We start from the raw sequence: 20,051 nt of genomic DNA, 5'->3' as shown, positions 1-20,051 counted from the left end.
CTCTTAGGAAATCTAACTGGTACCAGATTTAAACTTGAAAATATATGATTAAATGTGAATGGACATCATACATCTCTGTTGGATATCGAAATCTAGACTAACCTTGGTTTGGTTACCCTTAAATTCTCATATCATCTTAACTCCAGATAAATAAYTATGACAAAACTAAGTTACAGTTTTTTGCTAGCTGTATAGGAGTATTCTGTAAATGATCYGCTGACATTTTCCCCTTCTATGATACTTTCTTTTTGTTGATGATATGGAAGCAAAGATTAGAAAATAAATCTCTGTAGTAGCCTGATTATCTCGTAAAAATTGAACTGGTACATGGTAAAAATGTCATTGATCCTTGTACTTCTTCAGCCTGAGGTCCTGCCAAAGAAAATGTGATCGTACTTTGCTTCAAAATCAGGAAGAAACCCAAGACTAATAAACAACGACTTACTTGAAATTACACTTTTAGCTCATGTTTCTTATGGCAATTTCAGATAAGAGAGGGTCTTAAAATACATAATCACACATTGTTTTAATTTCCATGATACAGTGAATTGGCGGGATTTTGCTCCAGTCTGTGTGCAGAAGCTTGCCACTGTACTATTTGTTTCACATTCATTTTAAAAACCCACGCCAACAAGTAAACACCAAAAGTAGACCTTGCAGTATAGCTTGAAGGAGCAAGTGACCTTGTAAAGTTTGGAACTTGAGTTCCCTTGCTTATTTTGTAGTGGAAAGTAACATTTGTCCTCCTTTGCAATACAGGAAAATCTATTAATTTTCAAGTTATTGGGCTTTTTGAGAAGAAAGGGTGCTTCCCCTCCCCCCCTTCCCTTCCATGCAGCAGTGTGGGGGAGAGAATCAGAAAGATAGAAAAGGGAGAAAGTCAAGCATTGAGATAAAAGCAGTTTAATAGGGAAAACAAAAGCAGTGTATGCCAGCAAAGCCGCAGCCCCAAAATGATAGGTGAAACCATGGTGAAATGAAGGCAAAGGGTTTTCCAGTAGGACTTCTGATTTYTGTGACATTCCAATGGCTTGTTGTGTCTTTGTTAGCTGAGGAAAGGTTATAACTGCTTTCTTAACTGCAGTTATAACTGCAGATAAATGCTGGCTGGAAATTACATGAATGACATACTGCATTGTCCTGCTTTAGTAAGAGCAAGTAATTTTTCCACGTAGAATTGAATTATTTTCTTGCTCAGAAGGAGTTTGTAATGGTTGGAATGATTAGGAAGACACAGTAGAGAAGAAGGAAATCTTTAGTCATAATCTTAGCATAACTAACATGTTTGTGGACATAGGGCTTGTTTGCTGAACAAGCTTGTTGGAAAAGATAAGCTTTTCTTCATTCCCTCTAAACGCATTTTTTTGTTTTTTTTGTGGACGAGTTGGAGACAGCCCAAGGCATAACAGGACAGGAAGTAATTCGCATTGTAGAAGGAAGAGCTAAATTGATATGACAAGGAATAATAATCATAAAMAAATAAATACCTTTTCTTAGAGCATATGGAAAAGATTAAAAAATTAAAAGACAGCTTTTTTAAAAAATCACTGCTTTCTTCAGTAATTTTTAATGTATGATGTGGTGTATTTGTTGATACTTACCCACAAGAAATCATGTAGTGCAATATTTAAGTGTTAGTACAGTGACCTTAATCATGGTTTCAACAATATGCAATTTCACAGAAAGATTTTGAAAATATGAAGATTTTTGCTTGTTTTACTCCTTATTTATGTTTTATTTACACARTGTTCCATTAAGTAAGTACAGTATCTTTCAAAAATTAGATTTCATAAGTAAATCTTCTGAGGTTTTTTGCCTGTAAATGTGTRAACTCAGAGATTTGAGCATGTCTTGAATTTAAAGAGTTATGCTTGTCTTTGATAGGATCCATGCAGCCTATCTTCTCAAGAGTTTTAAGTGCTGGGTCCAGAAATGCCTTAAGATGAATAATTTGCTTTCCACAAGATATGAATAAATATAACTTTTTGCTTGACATTCCTTCTCACACTTCCTTTCCTTGGGGGGAGGGAGGACAGAACCAGCAACATCGCTGCTTGCCTGACCCATGAAAGCATGAGGTTTTAGTTAGAATTTTGGATAGGTTTCCCAATATGTTCAGACATTTTGCATATGATCATGAAGAGCCTGTGCTAGTACTCTTTTACTCTTCCTGCAAATGAATTTCTGTGTCCCAAAGAGCAAGCAAATGGCCATAGGGATTGTTCACTGACTATTGTAAACCAATTGTCTGTGAGTAAAATTCAACAAAACTGATACAACTTCTGTTGGGTGATCTTTTAGAAGAGCAGTAAAGCAGTTTTGAAAGTTTATATTTGTTAGTTAAGTCTGGGGTTTTTTYACTTYTAAGGTTTTTTTTTWWWAAATTGCTTTCTCCAAAATTTTGAGGCATTTCATTTCTTGGGCTATGACAAGACAACATACAGCGACCGAGCAGGGAGAGCAGTCAGGTAGAAAAGCTGCGTTACTTTTGTATCTTTGATTGGAAATTAAGATAAGGAAGAAGGTAGTTAAGAGTTTGTGATTGTTCTGAGGATTCATAATACGGAACTACATGAATTCCTGTGTTAACTGCTCCTGTAAATAGGCATGAAGTGCTACAGTGAATCTGTGAATGYAGTTCTCAGAGGATAAGTAGGAAGAGCTTGCTCACATTTTTGTTCAGTCTTCTGCTGGATAGCACCAGCAGCACGTCCAGGGCTATTACTCTGAAAGGAGCAAAAGAATAAAGAGAAGGATGGAAAACAAAATAGTGTCTGTGTTATCCTGAACAGGTGTCTGGGAAGAGAGGGTGCGATGTGGTGAGAGGGTGATGTATCGTTCTGTTAGGGGAAGTAGTGGGTTGGGTGAGTGAACAAGCCCAGTGAAGTTCAGAGTGATGTTCTACCAGTTTTAACAGCTAGGAATACAGTATGGCATCAGCAAATAAATTGACAAGGTCTACAAATTGTGCAATTTACTTGATTAGGTCAGATTTATAAGATTTATACTAATATTTAAAGAACCCATGTTAAGCAATTATTTATAGGATCTAGAGCCATGTAGTTTGGAAAAGACCTCTCAAATCATTGAGTACAGCCATTAACCTAACACTGGGAAGTTCACCATTAAACCGTGTTCCTTAGTGCCAAATCCATGTGTCCTTTAAACACCTCCAAGGATGATGACTCCACACTTTCCAGGCCGCCCTGTTCCAAATCTTTATAACCCTTTAGGTGGAGAAATTTCTCCTAATAACCAATCTAAATCAACCCTGATGAACTTGAGGTAATTTCCTCTTGTCCTGTCACTTGCTACCTAAGAGAAGAGAGCAATGCCCATCTCACTGACCTCCTTTCAGGTAGCTGTAAAGAAAGTAAGTTACTTGGAAAATTCCTGTCTTACTTCAGTGGTTTGATTTTGTGTTTTGATGTGATTTTTGGTTTTTTCCAGAATGTGTAATTGAAATTTAGTATAAAAACAGGAATTCTCAAATTGTATGTGAACTAGCATACAGTTAAGGAACTTAACTCTGCATTTTGGCTCTAAATTTTTCCTTGTTATTTCAATTCACTTAGATTTGGACAAATTTATCTGTTGATAGATCAAAGGAAAAAGAAATAACTCCAAACCAGATTTAGCCAAACCAGAACTTAATTTCTGATTAGAAGACATTGAATTTATATACTGGCATGAGGTCCTTCATCTTGAACATTCAGCAGTGGCTCTGTGAGTTTGAGGTAGTAACTTTAACCAAAGTTCCCCTTTGTTTTAATCCATGTCAAGAGAAACTGCTTACTGATCATCATTTTTTTCCACTGTTTGGGAAGAAATTTGAAGACATCAAAATATCTGCACAGAGGAGTATGCAAATGAGATGCAGTTTTAACTTGGGCTGCTGAGTATCGAAGTATTTACTCCAGAAAAGATCATTGCTGAGCTATCAAATAACACCTTTATCTCATTTTTAAATGTCTGTTTTACAAAAGAGGAGAGAGGCTTATATCTTGGAGAGCTGGTAATATTAGACAGCTGTTGTTAAGCATAGCCTTTGAYTTTATTTTTCTGTTGTCAGCAATTTGAGAAATCAGACTACTGACGTCTRTGTGAAGACAAGTTTATAGTACTTATTCTACAACTTCAAGACCTGTTTAGCTACTAGAAGCCTTTTGTGTTCAATAGACTTTTGCTCCAACTCTCAGGTGCTGCTTCTGACTCGACAGCTGTCACTGAAGAGATCCACCCTCACTGCAGCCTAACCTGCAGGCCATGTTAAACCTTTAGACCAAGGGTGGCCTTGAACAATTTATATTTCTAAATGCAGCTAAAACAAGAGCAAATATCTTCAGATGAATTATGTTAACTCTAAATAGATTAGAAAGTTTGTAAATCAGGGGAAATTATTTTAAACCTGTCAGAACTTTTTTTCCAATGTGTTACTCTTGGGTTTATAGAATGGTGATTGCTCAGGCTATCCAGAAGAGTTTATCAGCAAAAAAATAATTTAAAACTAAATTCTTTCAAAAATAAATACCTCTCAGATGGCATCATGTAGCCATTCTCTGAACTGTTTATAAGCACAGGTCTCATCAACTGTTCTTATTACCATTTTCTGCATAAAATGTCTGCTGAATTATTTTTGCTCAATTTCAACCTTTTTTTTTTTTTTTTTTTTTTTTTAATTAAACAACCTACAGCAACCCCTTTGTGCTGATTGTGACTATCCTAATGGTACGAAATTCATCAAGGAAAAGTAAGACAGTAGACCACAGCAATTAATAGTTGATACAAAAGGCAAACCTAATCCTTAAAGAATGGTTGCTAGGTAGTAGCAGGGAACTTGCAGTTCTGGGAGTAATTCCATACTGGGCATAGAATATTGCTAGCAAATAAACTGCAGAAACCCTCCAAGATTGTCTGTAGCATWACTGGTACTACTGAGTATTTACTGCACTTTACAGTGCACTTTACTGCATTTTTTTTCTTTTGAATGYTGAAGACTTTTTCCTTGCAATGGTGAGTAATCAGTGAGAAGGTAGTGCTAAGGCATTGTAAAGGGTTGTGGGACATGGCTTCAGATTCATTTTTTTTTACTTTTGGGGGGAATGGAATTCAGTGTATTGTTCTGGATTGACCATCAATTGTTTTGRTTGTCTGTGACAGCAAGAACTGGACTGCATAACTCCAGTCTAGGTCCATTTAATACTATATTCCTATTAAATTCTCTGATTCAGCAGAGATGGGAGGGAATTCTGTTTCAGAAGCAGCTTTGGAGGTGATCTCCTTTCAGGTGTCAAAAGGTAATGGGGCTTCTGTGTACTCAGTGTTCAAGTACATTGAGAGGCTCCAGCCCATAGTTCAGGACTGCCATGAACATTTAAGTTGACAAGCACTTCTGTATATGAGTGCATCTGTTCGTTTATTTGTTTAATTTAACTGACTTTAAAAATGTAGACTTCGTGTATATACTCAATGGTCAGAAAGCCTGGCTTTCCTTTCCTAGCTTCTGATGTTGCATCAACACTGAATTGTGGTTTAAAAATTAAATACCAATATGGTTGGTTTTAGCCAGTTGATTTAAGTGTTTCTTGTATAATTTTTGTTCAGATTTTGAAGGGCTTGCCTGAGCAAGCAACCTGTCATAAGCCTTATTACAGAACTCAGGTTATTTATGGTTTGACCAGTAGGTTTTGAAATTGCCATAACACAGAAAGCAGCTCTGAATCTGCATCCAAACATAACAGGAAGCTTTAGACAGCAGGAGCTTTTATTCTCTTAAGCACTTACTGGAATAGACTCCCATGGATCAGTCAATGCTGATTATTTGTATYCTCAACAATTTTGTGGGGAAAAAATTAGATGTCACTTAGTGATTAGATAATGTCATCTSTATGTTCAAATCCTGTGCTAAAGATCTTCCAATACAGCATATAAATGACACATAATAGATATATATGGATTTKAACGATGCCTAAAGAGAAAGGGGAGTGGGACTATGAGAAACAAAAAATCCCATTGCCTCAGTAATCATTTAAAGATTTTATTCTCAAAATATTTCTCTTCCATGAAACTATTGATTCAAAATGTTGTGAGTTTTCTAAGTTGTCACTTTYGTTTCTTTAAGTTTGTTTTGTCTTAGCTCATTTGCTGAAGTGGTTAAGTAGGGTAGGATGTTGCTTCCTTCTTGGCTATATTTTTGCAACTCCTTTCCGTCATACTAAGTTATGCAATTCGGAGACAGCATTAACTAAAGTTTCCACCCTTATTTTATCTTTAGGTTAAGAAAAATAGCAAGTTTATATCTAAGAAAATGTTAACAGTGAATAAGTGTSCATTTCCAAAGTCTGCTAATTCAGATATTGTCAGTTAAACCTCTTTTTTTGCCACCCAAGACTTATTCCTCATCTGTTGAAAAAAGAATTGGCTAGAAAGTTGTATTTTATCTATACCACTGGGTATTCTTATTTCTGTTGACTTAACTCTAATGCTGATTTGCATTAATAAAAACCCTTAACTAGTAGTGTTTAAAACGAATGTTTTTTTTTGTCTCCATTGAAGAAGTAATTGCGCTTTCTGAAATACTTCCTGCCTTTTGGATTTCCTGTGTTGTTTTTAGAAACAAAAGTAGCTGCAAAATGCCTGTGCATGCCAGCTTCAGCAGCTGTGACAATGAATCTGTGTTTTGGCACTCCSGTTTGGGCTCCCTATCTCTCTTCTTTCTTCTCAGACAGGATAGAAACAGTAACTAGGACAGTAGTATTGGGTGAGAATAGGATTCAATATTTGGAGCAAATCTCAAGCAATTAGTCCAGCATGAGGTACACAAGCTAGAATGAATGTTCCCTTCTATCTTCTATAAAAGCATTAAAGTATGGCAAAATAGAATTGGGATGATTGGTCTGCTGCTCCCTGTTTAGCAGAACTGGCAAACTACCATTATTAAGAGCAGAACCCAMGTATATAGTTTTAATTTTTACTATTCTCTTAAAATTACATTAAGTGACTGGGCATAAAAAAATAGATTTATGGCTTTTATTACTGAAATGTGGAAGTTGGGCCTGTGCTGAATTGGATTTTAAAAAATCCAATTTAAAATTGGATTTTAAAAACTTATAAAAACGTGATTGAATACCCTATGCTATGGTGCTTTTCCATAGTAATACGAAATTTTCCATAGGACAATTCAGAGAGATTTGGAGCAATAAATATTTCTCTGTCTGTATTCTCCCCCTTGAAGATGCMGATTTGCAGCAAACAGGTCAGGAGCAAAAGTTCGCCCTTTAATAGTATTTCCAAGTCCTTAGTGCCTCAAGTGTCCTTGTACRCATTTTAGATGACTCTTCAATTTGAAAATTCATGTGATTTCTACAGTTAAATCTAGCTGKTTTTCCTGCCATGCATCACTAAGATTTTTTTTTTTAAGTAGTGGCAGCCTTAGTGGTTTGGTCGTGCATTTAAAGTATTGAATTATTTTGAATTATAAACTGAAATACAATATTTGTTTATGGGTTGATTAAATCTTAACACTTAATATTTCTGAAAGGTTCCTGAATATTCCTTATGGTGTTTTCCTGTAGCTTGTTTCATTCCTTCTTGCATGGAAATCATACAATGCAAGTACGTCTGGTGTTCATTGGCTCTCATATTTCATCTTGTTCTGGTCACTAGCTTAAGGGGACTGAATACATAAGATAGGTGTGAGAAATTTAATTATATAAAGCTAACTAGGTATATTTTTGGTTTACTCTCTCATATAGATGAGTACTGTACTGTGAATAACATGTTCATTTTTTCTCTAAAAGAGCAGACTCTGTAGCAGGTACACCTGTTATTTTCAAGCTTTCTAGAGCCATGTCTGCATGTCAGCTGCACAGATTGTATTACCTTTTAAGGACAGTGCAAGTGTAGTAGGAAACTTTAATACATGAGTCATGGCTGTAATAGGTTCTTTTTAATTTGTGGAGTGTTTTAATGTATTTTTTTCCAGATTCAATGAGAAATTATTATTTCACTAAGCAAAATATAAATKTTAAGTTTTAATGGAAACATCAATTTGATGTCTTATTTTCAACCTTTGTTTTTTCTTCTTTTTCTGGGAAATGATTAAACCAAATATACTGCTTTTGATACAAGAGAGTGCAGTGACTTCATATGAATCATGATTTCTGCAGAATTCCTTTGTTGTCTTTTCCATGTGACATGATGTGAGTCACTGACAAGAATGAAGTAACTTATTTTGTATCCAAGACTATATATCAGTAACCTGCTTCAGCCTTCGCTRCTACTACATTCCTTTCCTTTACTACTGTTTCAGAGACAAATAGAGAAGATCAGGTTTCCATATACTCTAATCAGTCTTACTATTTTTACAGTTAAATTATATATACATGCAATCATACATCTCTCTGCTTGGAGCATGCTTACCTGCCATACACAGCATATTTGCAACTATTTAAAAATAGTGCTTTAAATAATTCCTCAAAGTCCTGGAAAAAAGGAATTCTGTGCTATTTTATGAAAGTTTACAATGTAGAACTGATTTTTCAACTCTTAATAGTGCAGTCTTTGCTCTTTGATTTTTTGACTGTGTGGCTCTATATTTATGTACAATAGCATCTTTTTCTCAAATTCACTTTACCATCCTGGTAGCAAGTTCATTCATATATTTGGAATTGCTTACTCTGATCTTACTATCTGTGTTGAAATCTTGCAAGTGCTTCACTGCTACTCCTAGGTGACGTGGCTTTTAGACAGGTACATGAAGATAAAAATATCTTGAAAGGGAAAAAGTACAGCTCAGAGTTGCTTTTTTGTCCTGATGGATGGCCTTATCAAAAACAACCAGACTTTAAGAGGAGCAAGTCTATGTGGTTTGTGTATGGAATTTGCTGTTTTGTCAGCAGCTGCTTTTTCTAAAAAAAAGCTAATGCTTTCAAATTTGATCGTAAAAGTTAGGTATGCAAACCAGTATTATGGCTCTTCATCACTATTGGCACTGTTAAACATCTGTAGCTGTTTCTGAAATCATTGAATGAAATTATTCTTTGACATCATGTCAGTGAGTTGCTTGGTAGCAAAACTAGTACTTAGCTCACAATTTTTCTGTGTGCTTTCCTGACCCACCAGGTATAGATGTCCAGTTTTGGGAATGTTTAACTCTGCACCTTTATTCCCATTATTTATATGCAACTGAAGTAGTCTACATTCAGTGGGAATCAATTTTTATTCCAGTTGATCAGYACACTTGATACCCCTTTATATAGGGCCGTCAGGTCTGGCCTTGGGTTTTGCTACTTCTTGCTAACTATGCTACCTAGTAGTTGTTTTGCTTGTGCGTTATTCCAGGCTTATAGAAAGTTTCTTRTTTATCTGCAGTAGGAGTTTGGTTGCTACAACGTGTCATGTGTTATTGTAATTCCTCTAACATTTTTGCAGTTAAAATAGTGTAGGACATCTACTCACTATTTGAAGATCATGTTGTGCTAAACTTCAGCTTCAGAATGTGGCAGCAGTCTGAATTGAATAGGATTGAATAGGATTTTTAGGTTTTTTAGTTYTGGACTCTTAATCAGAATTGAGAAACTGAAAAATAGAATGCCTTTCAACATTTTCTGCATATGTTTTAAAAAGGAATAAACTCAATTAGTGGATCACTTAGATTTATATAAGAATTTTGAGTGTTGAGATTTCTGTTCTGAGGTAGAATACCCAGACATGGATCCTGATAGACAAGAGACTCCTTGATTGTGTTTTTCAAGGGAAAAGTACATACTTCGAGACCTAAAAAGAGGTATCAATAGCATTATAGGAAGATACAGTTTCTGAAATACAAAGCAATATTTTTTTGTGTTCTACAGAATATTTTTTTGTGTGTGTTCTACAGAGTATTTTTAAGGGCCTCCAAAACATTGTAAGATACTTTGTTGTTGCACATACTGAGATTCAATACATTGTGTTGCATGTTAAACTCCAGGGAAGAGCTTCCATTCTCTCCCTTGATGAGATTGGACCTCTTACATCTTCAGACAAAACAAATACTTGTTGCAAATGGTGGACCATTTTACTCCAATGCCTGATTATTCCTGTAGGATTGTTGCTCATACTGAACTTCATTATTGGGGTGAAGTTGCTTTATAAGTTTAATAACTAATTTGTGGAAGAGTGTAGAAGTGAAAAATGTCTGTCTTGTGGGCACAAACTGTGTGGCTTGGTCTGATTAATCACTTTTCCTTTGTGTCCTTAAGACATGCCACTCTTTACCAACTAGAAATGCCTATGGGGATCATATTATCAAAGGATGCAGTACATACAGAAGGCTCATTGTACTGTTGGTTTGGTGCAACTGCATTTGAAGTTCATGTCTAAGTATTCTGTCCTGTTCACAGAAAATGACAGACACAGCTTGTTATGATCCCTGAATATTGTAATGAGGAGATACATTGCTATGGTGTTTTGGGCATCTGCGCTGCAGAAGGCAGCTCTAAAGAAACTTTCAGAATGATAAATTTTGAGAAAATGTCTGCCTTCTTTCAGTTTTTCAGTATGAGGAGGATGGGTTTTCTGGATTTGTCAATCACATAATAGTTAACCTCATTTCTTAGGTTTGTTTCTAACCATGAGTATTCATATTTTTCACCACAAAATGTGGTAATAGATGATTTATTGGGGAAGATGTTGAAGATATCTTATTTTCAGAATAAAGAGTCATAGAAGAATTGTGTCAAATCACTTTTATTTGGGTGTGTTTAAGCTTTTAGCTGATGTAGCTAAAAGCTTAAGCTTTCATCTGTGAGCTTTTAGCATCATTTCATTAGTGCTATTTAGAGAGCATCAAGACTTACCTCCAAGACTTCTTTCTTCTATTTCCTTGTTCACTCTCACACTATACTTACATTTAGCAAAGATTTAGATTTAAATTGGCATGCTTGATGACAGATGGTTTTGTAGTGCATTTTAGCAGCTTAGATCAGTACTTTCATAATAATGTGACCACAAATATCTCTCGTGCACTTGCAGCCTCTGGCATGACARTGGTTGCTCACTGGAACCGTGCAGCTTCTTTACAGGGTGGTTTTCCTGCACTTGCCGTTACACTAATTTTTCCTGTGTTATATTTGGAATCTGAATAATTTGCTTTGTATATGTTTTAAAATGGAGTGTTTGCCACTTGGCCGTATGTTGTACAAAAGATGTCAGTGAAATGTGATGCTTGCAATCATGCTCCTCAGGCTCCTCCTTATTCCTTATGGTATGTTTCAGTTTAAGAATACTGCTTTTTTCCCCTTCATGTGTCTGCTTAGTTCATATTGTAGCAGCCTATGGGTTAAATTTGAAATGTCACAAAAGTGCAATTGACTCACACTATCATGTTATCAATTCCAGTGAAGCCGCAGGAAGCAAAGAATCCAAAGTTTATGTGTGCATTAAAGTGTTAAACAAATTTGCCATGGTTCATCTAAAAAAATGTATTCTGTGAATAAATGATGTAAAAATTTCTATGTCAGCATAAATAGCTCCAGTAACCTTTAGTCTGGTGATGCTTTTGGTCTGCAGTAAAGTTTTGATCTTACAGATTTTGATTACTTCCAATATTTTGCAAATATTTCTGTAGAAATTGGCTATAACTGTTTTCCTAGAAATTAATGTCTCTCAGGTATTAAAACTGTGGATTGTTAAGGTTACTTAACTATCTTTTTTTCAGTTTGAGATTTCTTAGTGTAATTCTTTATGACTGAAAGAGCTATTAGTGCTTGCATGCAACTTTTAAAATACTGTCTTTAGAAGAAACTTGTTAGAGAATAAGCTCTTCAAAAAGCAAACTATTCTCTAAGCATCAGAGCTGATGAAACCTATTTTCTGCTCTGATTTATGCTCTTTATCTTTCTCCTCCTTCCCTCTGCAGTGCCTCCCCTGTCTTCTACCTCTTTTGCTGGCCGTGCAGCTGCACATGCCATGGCTGGGGTTGGAGCTGTGTACTGATTGACTGCTACCTTTTGGAGTGGTTAAGATGTGAGTCTTAATACCTGCCTTTTCTATATAGCAGATACGGATTTGGGTGTCTTCCACCAGCAGCTGGTTATTTTTGGGTGGGATTGCATTGGAACTTCAAGAAATCTGGTCTTGAGTCTGTTTTCAGATTCGATTGAAATATTTGGCAGATTTCAAAATCCACCAGCTGAGAKGAGTAATCAAGAACTTCTGTTAGAAATAGTATAATGAATTCTTGATAAACTGTTTTTGGGTAGAGCAATTGTAAAAGAGCTTCTGTTGCACAATACTTTCTTTCCACATTTTTTTCTCCACTAGTTTGTGTGTTTTCACTAGTAACTTAACTTGGCTTTCTGTCCTCTGTATGCTGTGTGGCCTCCAGTCTGACATACAAGTGCACATGCTCCAGTTTAGAGACCATAGTACTGGACCACTGAACTAGAGCCGCAGCCTGAAGGCTGACACCTGAGCATTGTGCTGGGAAATGCCATAAGGACAGAAAATTCTGGAAGCTGCTTTTGTCCAGAGGCTGGAGCAGATGGCTTCCTTAAGTCCTTTCCAACCTCCAGTATCTTGTGACCTTATGATCCTATTCCTAGTTAGAGCAGTAGATCCAAATTTCAGCGAACTCCCTGCTTTCATCCATCTCTATATGCCTTGTTTAGGTCAACTAGTGCACCTTTCTCTTATTGAATTTTCTGGGGTAGGATTTTTTTATTTTCTTTTTTCCTTATTTTAAGGCCTTTTCATTGCCACAGCTGTTGACACTCCAACGTTTCTGAGTTTGTGGCCTTGAAACAGGAAGTCTTGATACATTTATAGTGAATGTTGAAGAATGTAGTATATTTGGTTTGAAATTATTATTGCCATCTTTTTTAGGATGTTTTGTTTTCACCTTTGAGAATTTCAGCCTTGTAGAAATTTGAYTTTAATAAAATGAAAAATAAAATAAGTAATACATTAGAAGAACAGTCATATTCTAGGTTGTCAATAGATTGGCAGAATGTACATTCTTGTCAGAAATTGATAGACGTTAACCTACTTTCCAGTATGGTTACGTCCAGAGAAAAAATCAGCTTTCTCATTCTGGAAAGATAGACTGTAGAAGATAGAGGTGTGATGTGAATATTGTTCAGTTGACAGTAGACATGCATGTCTGAAAGATGTTTGTTTCTCAAGMCTTGCATTTGGACAAAAATATTGTCTAGGCCCTTAGAGCTGTGACAGGAGACCAGTTAGCTGAAAGATAACCTTTTATATAAACAATGCAAGATATCAGAAGCTTCATTAAAATATAACCACATGCTATAAAAATGTGATTTTAAAATTTTGTATGAATTTCAATTCCTCATTTATATTCACTGATCCATTATCTATTAAGAACAAATTTTATGGAGGGAAACAGTTGGATTGGCATTGATTTGACTCCTTAGATGCGTGGATTATTTCAAGGATTGTATAAGCTAGATCTTAAACGAGGATTTCAATCAGAACTATAATTTTTAAGCATGTATATTTTCATTAAAATATTTTCATGAAAAATTTATGTATCTTTTTTGCAATGTTTGTGAAAAATTAAGTTWAAAAATGTCAAATGGATATTTTATTTGTGTGGCTGCCAACACATTGGTGGATTTTCTCCTGTGCTAAAGAACGAGTAGCATATTTAGAACACCTCTAGGACTGTATTGGCTGCTGTACTTTACTGTGCAACACAMGTAATAATCCAACTCAGATAATTTAGTTGAATACAAATATAGTTTACTGGGGTAGAAGAAATGCAGCTAAGCCAGTGACATCAGTGAACTGGGGGAGAAATACAGTGGTGTAGCTGACCTCTAGTTGCGATGTAAGACACTTGTGGCTGTGCACAAGGGAAGTATAAGCATCCTTTTGAAGATGCTGAAAGCAAAATTACAGTAGGCAGAAAAGCATAGAAATATTTATTGGAAACAAACTTAGGAGGGATCTCAATGGTATACACTGCTAAGGTGTTTCCTATTCTGTAATTCAGTAAGATATCTGTATTATACTCAAGGTATATACTCAAGGTATTATACTCAAGCCTTTTGTTTATGATATAATATATGGTCATTTCTTTTTCAGATCGAATTCAGTTACCCAGGAATATGATTGAAAACAGTATGTTTGAAGAGGAGCCCGATGTGGTTGACTTGGCAAAAGAGCCTTGTTTACATCCACTGGAGCCTGACGAAGTGGAATATGAACCAAGAAGCTCCCGTCTCTTGGTGCGTGGCCTTGGAGAGCATGAAATGGATGATGATGAAGAGGATTATGAGTCATCAGCAAAATTGTTGGGGATGTCCTTCATGAACAGAAGCTCGGGTCTGCAGAATAACATGTCTGTATATAGGCAAAATCCAAATGGATCMTGCTCAGTACCCTCTACGAGGACCTTGGTGGTTTGCACAGTTGTTTTTGTGATTGCATTTTCATTAATAATAATGATTTATCTTCTTCCCAAATGTACCTTTACCAAAGAAGGCTGCCATAAAAAAAATCATACAATGGAACTAATATACCCTTTGGCAACCAATGGAAAACTATTTCCATGGGCAAAAATTAGACTTCCTCCTGATGTTGTACCACTGCACTATGATCTTGTCTTGCAGCCAAACCTAACTACTCTGAAATTTGCAGGCTCTGTAAAAATAGTGGTCAACATCCTCCATGTAACTCAGAAGATTGTACTTCACAGCTCAGGACTTAATATCACCAAGGCAACAATTACTTCAGCACAAGGGCATCAAGCAAAGGCAGTTGAATTCCTGGAATATCCATTGCATGACCAGATTGCACTCATGGCTCCAGAGGCTCTCCTTGTAGGACAGAATTATACTGTCAACATGGAATATTCATCTAATTTATCAGACACGTACTACGGCTTTTACAAAATTTCTTACAAGGATGAGAACTCACAGCAAAGGTATGCCCACTAATATAGCTTCCCAGATCTGTCACTTCTAAATTATGCTTTGATAACAGAAGTAAAAAAAGTTGCTTTTTTTATTGGGCATTTTATGCAACTTATTCCCGTTGAGAAAAATCAGTCGTTAAKCTCTTGATTAATCTACCTGAAAAATGTCTTTCACGGATGATTTTCTTAAGTCTACAGTGAAACATACTGCAGYGTTTAGGTTGTAGGTAGTTGTAGTATGCTTTTTTTTGTTTGGTTAATTTTTAGTTTCTTGCTTTGGAAATTCTTCCCTCATCTCTTTAGACTTGGGTCTCAGGACAGGGCCTCAGGAAACAAAGTACTGTTACCATAGGAAGAGGTCAGGTTCAAGACCACCAGAGGAACCCAGTGGGCCTAAGATGCATCATGCAGTCCAAACGGAAATAGGAGATGTTGTTGCCAAGCCACTCTCAGTTGTATATRAAAAGTCATGGCAGTCAGGCAAAGTCCCAGGAGACTGGAGAAAAGGGAAACATCACACTCATTTTGATGAATAAATTAGTGCTTTTTATCAAAAAGATTATTCAGAATTGCTCCCCCTCCCCCCCATTCAAATGAGTCTTAAGCTGGTTGTGTTAAGAATGTCCATGCCTTTGTGGGCAAGTAAGTGTCCATGCAGGTTTTCTAGAAAGAGTGTGGTGCAATAATCAAGAGACAGAAAAGCAGTGTGAGTCAGCTAAGCAGCTTACTGCAAACATTAAAGACTTGCATTACCATGAAGTAAGTGGGAATAAGAGTGCAGTTCATATAGAAGGCAGAAATCACTTAAATTATTGATACTCTGGGTTTTTTTTCCTATTCTGATGTAGCTTCAGCTTTGATTTTTTTTATATTTACTATAGTAGAAATAGAATGCATAATTTTTTAGAGTACAAAAATAYGATCAGTGAGTAAGTTTTTGAGTTTTCATCCCCCTTCAGTCTGGTGCTACCTCCTTTTGTTCAGGAACAGGATGATAGCACATGTTTTAATCCATATGTTTTTCAGTAAATCCTTTTCAGATAACTCTTTAGTGATATAATCATTTTCATTGCCTTTCCTGCTTCTTCTTTTTGCAGGGGCATTGTCTCTGTGTGCCTGTTTTGTGTGGTGTTACAAATGCAGACTCCTCTGATAACCTCTGTTGTCACTGCATTTTCTGTATAAAGCTCAACTATCAAGCTGATTGCATAAGAAAATGTATTTTCTTTAGTTCAGTTTTACTTTTGTTTCTTAAATTTTTTGTATTGTTGCAAAAATTTTAAAATTACAAAAGGCAGAATAACTCACTTAACTTGTTGCCAGAGGCAAAATTAAGTCCAAATAATTTGGGTCTTATTTGTTTTTTTATGCAGAATGTTTTTTATTCTTCATTTTTCTTTCGCAAAGTCTTTCTCAAAGGGTGAAACTGCATTAGTTTGTCAGGGGGAAGAAAAGAGTAATAAGATGAAAGCAGGCATGARATTTAGTCTTATGAATTGTCAGGAGCATGCTTTCTCAGAAAAGCTATGTATCCAAAAATGTTGGAATCATGGTGCATAACAAATAAACATCCCAAACACCTGTGAGTAGCTTGGCAGTTTGTTAAAAAAAAAGCAAGGGGGGAAGAAAAGGCAATGTGGACCACTCTTCTCTGTTTACCTCCAGTAAATCCTTCAATTAATGAACATGTTGAACTCTGTGTTGTCTTGCAGGTGCAGAAGTCAGAGATGCTCTCCATTAAAAAGATGTAATTTCCGCAGCTAGCTAAAATAAAAACAGTGGGGGAGAAAYAGAGACTTCTGAGAAATCTTGTGATATGAATAGCTGTTGGATTAGAGACAAGACAGTACATGAACTTGGACAGAATCCATCTACTAGCCAGCACAGGGAGCAGGCACACAGCTAAATGAACTGTGGGAACATCTGCAGGAAATGGCCTGGCAATTAGATGAAAAAGCTTCCTCGCAGCCCTATCTGCTGCAGAGGTCTCCAAACACTTATTTAKTGGGCATTCTCACTGACTTAATTTTTCAATCTTTTGTTCTCTCTCTCTGGAAACAGGCTGGCATACATTTTGGTGATTGCACTGTAGTTGTGTTGTTGTAGGTGCATTCATCTTTGTTCAGAAAGAAAAAAAAAAGGCAAGATGATTACTCCTCAAATAAGTATGTTATTRGGTTTTAAATAAAAAATTGTTAATGAAACATTTATTCTGACTGGCCCAACCTTGTTATCTACAATTCACAAAGTTATTCCCATAACAAGCTGTTAGAAGATTTGGGAGGGAAAGGACTGAAATGACTGTTGAATCATAAATAAACTGACATTTATGCTTTTTGTAATTCTTACTTTTGCTCTTCACCACTCTTCCCATTAGGTGGTTCGCAGCAACGCAGTTTGAACCTCTGGCAGCAAGGTCTGCTTTTCCATGCTTTGATGAACCGGCATTTAAAGCTACGTTTTTAATCAAGATCAAAAGAGATGAGAAACTTTCCACACTGTCAAATATGCCAAAGGTATTTGCTTTAGTAGGGGACTTTTAGTAGAGCTGCTGCCTAGGTAATCTTTTTTGGTTGTTTTGATTGTGTTTTTATTGYATTAATATCCAGGAGATTGACTTGAGTGGATAAGCTATAAACTGTATTACTGTGTAATGAAACAACTGTTTTGTTCTCAAAGGCTTGAACTGTGTAGAGAAAACAACTGTTCAATGCATTGCACAGTGTAGGACATTACTGACAGTTGAATGACTGAAGGATTCCTTTTGATGTTGAATGAACCATTATTTTACAGAAGTTTTTGTTGTTGGTGATGTTGCTCTCAACAGCCCTTAACATTTATTTTCAAGTTCTCTATGTTTGCTGATACTGCACAAGTGCAGAGAGTACTGTAGTATTTTCAGCAGTAGTTTGTATAACTTGCACCAGTCTATGTGAAAGGTTTGCCTGATCTTGAGGGATGTGCTTCTGTGCTTTAATGAGGGAAAGTGGGATATGAATACAGGCAGAGTCAGATCCAGAATTGGAGGAGAGATCTGAAATTCCTTCAGCTAGAGTTTTTCAGACAAAATCTTCTAAGAGCATATCTGAATTTAGTGGTGATGTTTTATGCCATTATGGCTTTGTACAAACGTTTATAGAAGCCTAATTTATATAGACAGACCAGCAAGGCTAACAYTACCTAGTCTGTGTTTGAACTAGGTATTCTCTCTTCAAAACACTACCACCATTTTATCACCCGGCAGAAACTCAGTACTGGCRTTGACCTAATCAGTAATGAGAAAATTACACCCTTGGTGTTGCTGGTACATGTGCACACATTGTGCTGCTTGGGTTCCAGAAAGCTGTCTAAAGCTCGAGTGCTGATGCAGCTACCTTGTTTTTGAAAACCAAGCTAATAAATGCAACCTTATGAAATAGTATCATTTTCACAATGTGCAAACATTTATATTCCTGTATTTGTAGTGGTTCTTAACAGTTACAAAAAGAGAGGGACTCTGCTGGACCACTCTTCTGTTTTATGTAAATAAGAGCGCTCACTTGTTCTCCTCTGATAGGATCTAGACAAGTGGCTAAGACATCTTTCAACAGCTTCCTTGCTTCTTCAGGTGGAGAAAGTAAATGATGGTTTAGCACTGCTGCCTGCACCAACAATTAGCTCTGTTGGTCAGAGCAGGATGYTAATAATGCCAAGGTTGTGGGTTACGGCCCTGTATGGACCATTCACTTGGAGTAGGGCTCGATGATCTTTATAGGTTCCTTCCAGCTAGAATATTCTGTGATGTGTGCAGCAGACATTGCTGAAATAATCACCTATACCTACATGAGCAAGAGATTTCAGGAGCAGGCTTTGTCAGCTAGCATGTGCATCACTAACACAGCAATATATAGTGTCTGACATGCATTAAGGCTAGAAATAAACGATGTATTTTTGGCTTGTGAAGCTACCCTTTATAGTTTTGTTTGTTCTGTTTTTTGGGGTTCCTATAATGACGTTAACTGATTTTTGAACCAGTTTTTCTGCAGCTGCAGCAGATTTTCATAAATAGACTGTCACCTCCATATGACACCAGAGTTGTAATAAATGCAGAAAATTAAAAATTCACTGAAGGAATTCAAAGATGGCATTCTGGTTATATACAATGGTCAGATTAGGTGATTATATTGGTTATATCTTCTGTTTTAAAAAGTTTCTCTCTAAGACTGGCAGTTAAATGTTAAGTGACAGTTAAATGTCAAAATATTTGGTTTCAAATGATCTTGTCTAAAACTAAGGTTATTGTTGTTGGGTTTTAAATGTCTTTGGGTTCTGAAAACAAAATCATATACGAAGTTTCACAATTTATTAACTGCCATCTCTGTCTGCAGACCTTTAGTATTCTGCACTATAGTGGCTTTAAACATTTTGTTTTATTCTTTTTGTATTTAGTGTTTGTGAAGGAATACATAGAAAGCACAGCAGGCTTTTCTAGGATTAGTATTAAAGAAAACTGCACAAAAAATAAGTTGAGATACAGTACACTATCTTACTTCTGTATGGTATCTTACTGTGTGCACAGAAGACTAGGCAGACAGTTACTTTTGTCAGTGTTTGTTTAAKCTGGGCATGTTTTTGCTTTGAAATGACTGAGACCTTAAATTTTCCTCAGTTTTTTAAATGTGTTTTCTTTTGATTTATAAAAATGCATGTGAGGAATATTTTGTTCAGTTATAGAATAATAAGTATGTCTGGTATCCTAATTTTTTCTGAGACTTATGGGAAGAAGCAAATATTTAACTCATGCAACACCAATATTTTTAATTATCTATGCTGAACTGTGTCTCTGGTCTAGCCTRATGCTCCCTTGAATTAATGCTAATCTTTATATTGATTTTGGATTATACTGAGACTTCAAATGCGAACCAAATTAGGTTGGTTTCTCTAACAGAATTGTTTGGTAATACTGCATAATGAATCTTGGCAAATAATTTTTGTGTATATAAGCTTAAATGTTTCATGTCTTCTTAAGTTAGTGTATACTGCTGTAAGTATCATCAAACCCACTGAAATATAATGAAAATATAACCAAAGTATAAAGATTTTATGTAAACTTCCCTATAAACAGTTGCTAGCATGTAATAATTATTTA

General features: G+C 36.0%; 1 protein-coding gene across 1 annotated transcript in view; it reads left to right on the top strand.

Moving 5' to 3' along the window:
• LNPEP (leucyl and cystinyl aminopeptidase) overlaps positions 1-20,051 on the top strand; it is a 49,849-nt gene that overhangs the window by 7,600 nt on the left and 22,198 nt on the right. Inside the window, exons 2-3 of the mRNA XM_057373074.1 lie at positions 14,092-14,932; positions 17,301-17,439. Of these exons, the coding sequence (XP_057229057.1) occupies positions 14,092-14,932; positions 17,301-17,439 (980 nt within the window). The remainder of the gene's footprint in view (positions 1-14,091; positions 14,933-17,300; positions 17,440-20,051) is intronic.

Source organism: Malurus melanocephalus, unplaced genomic scaffold (assembly GCF_030028575.1).
Source record: "Malurus melanocephalus ecotype Western Australia unplaced genomic scaffold, MMel_1.1 scaffold_184, whole genome shotgun sequence".
Lineage (NCBI taxonomy): Eukaryota > Metazoa > Chordata > Aves > Passeriformes > Maluridae > Malurus > Malurus melanocephalus.
The sequence above is the reverse complement of the archived record's forward strand: the minus strand, read 5'-3'. Positions and strand labels throughout refer to the sequence as shown.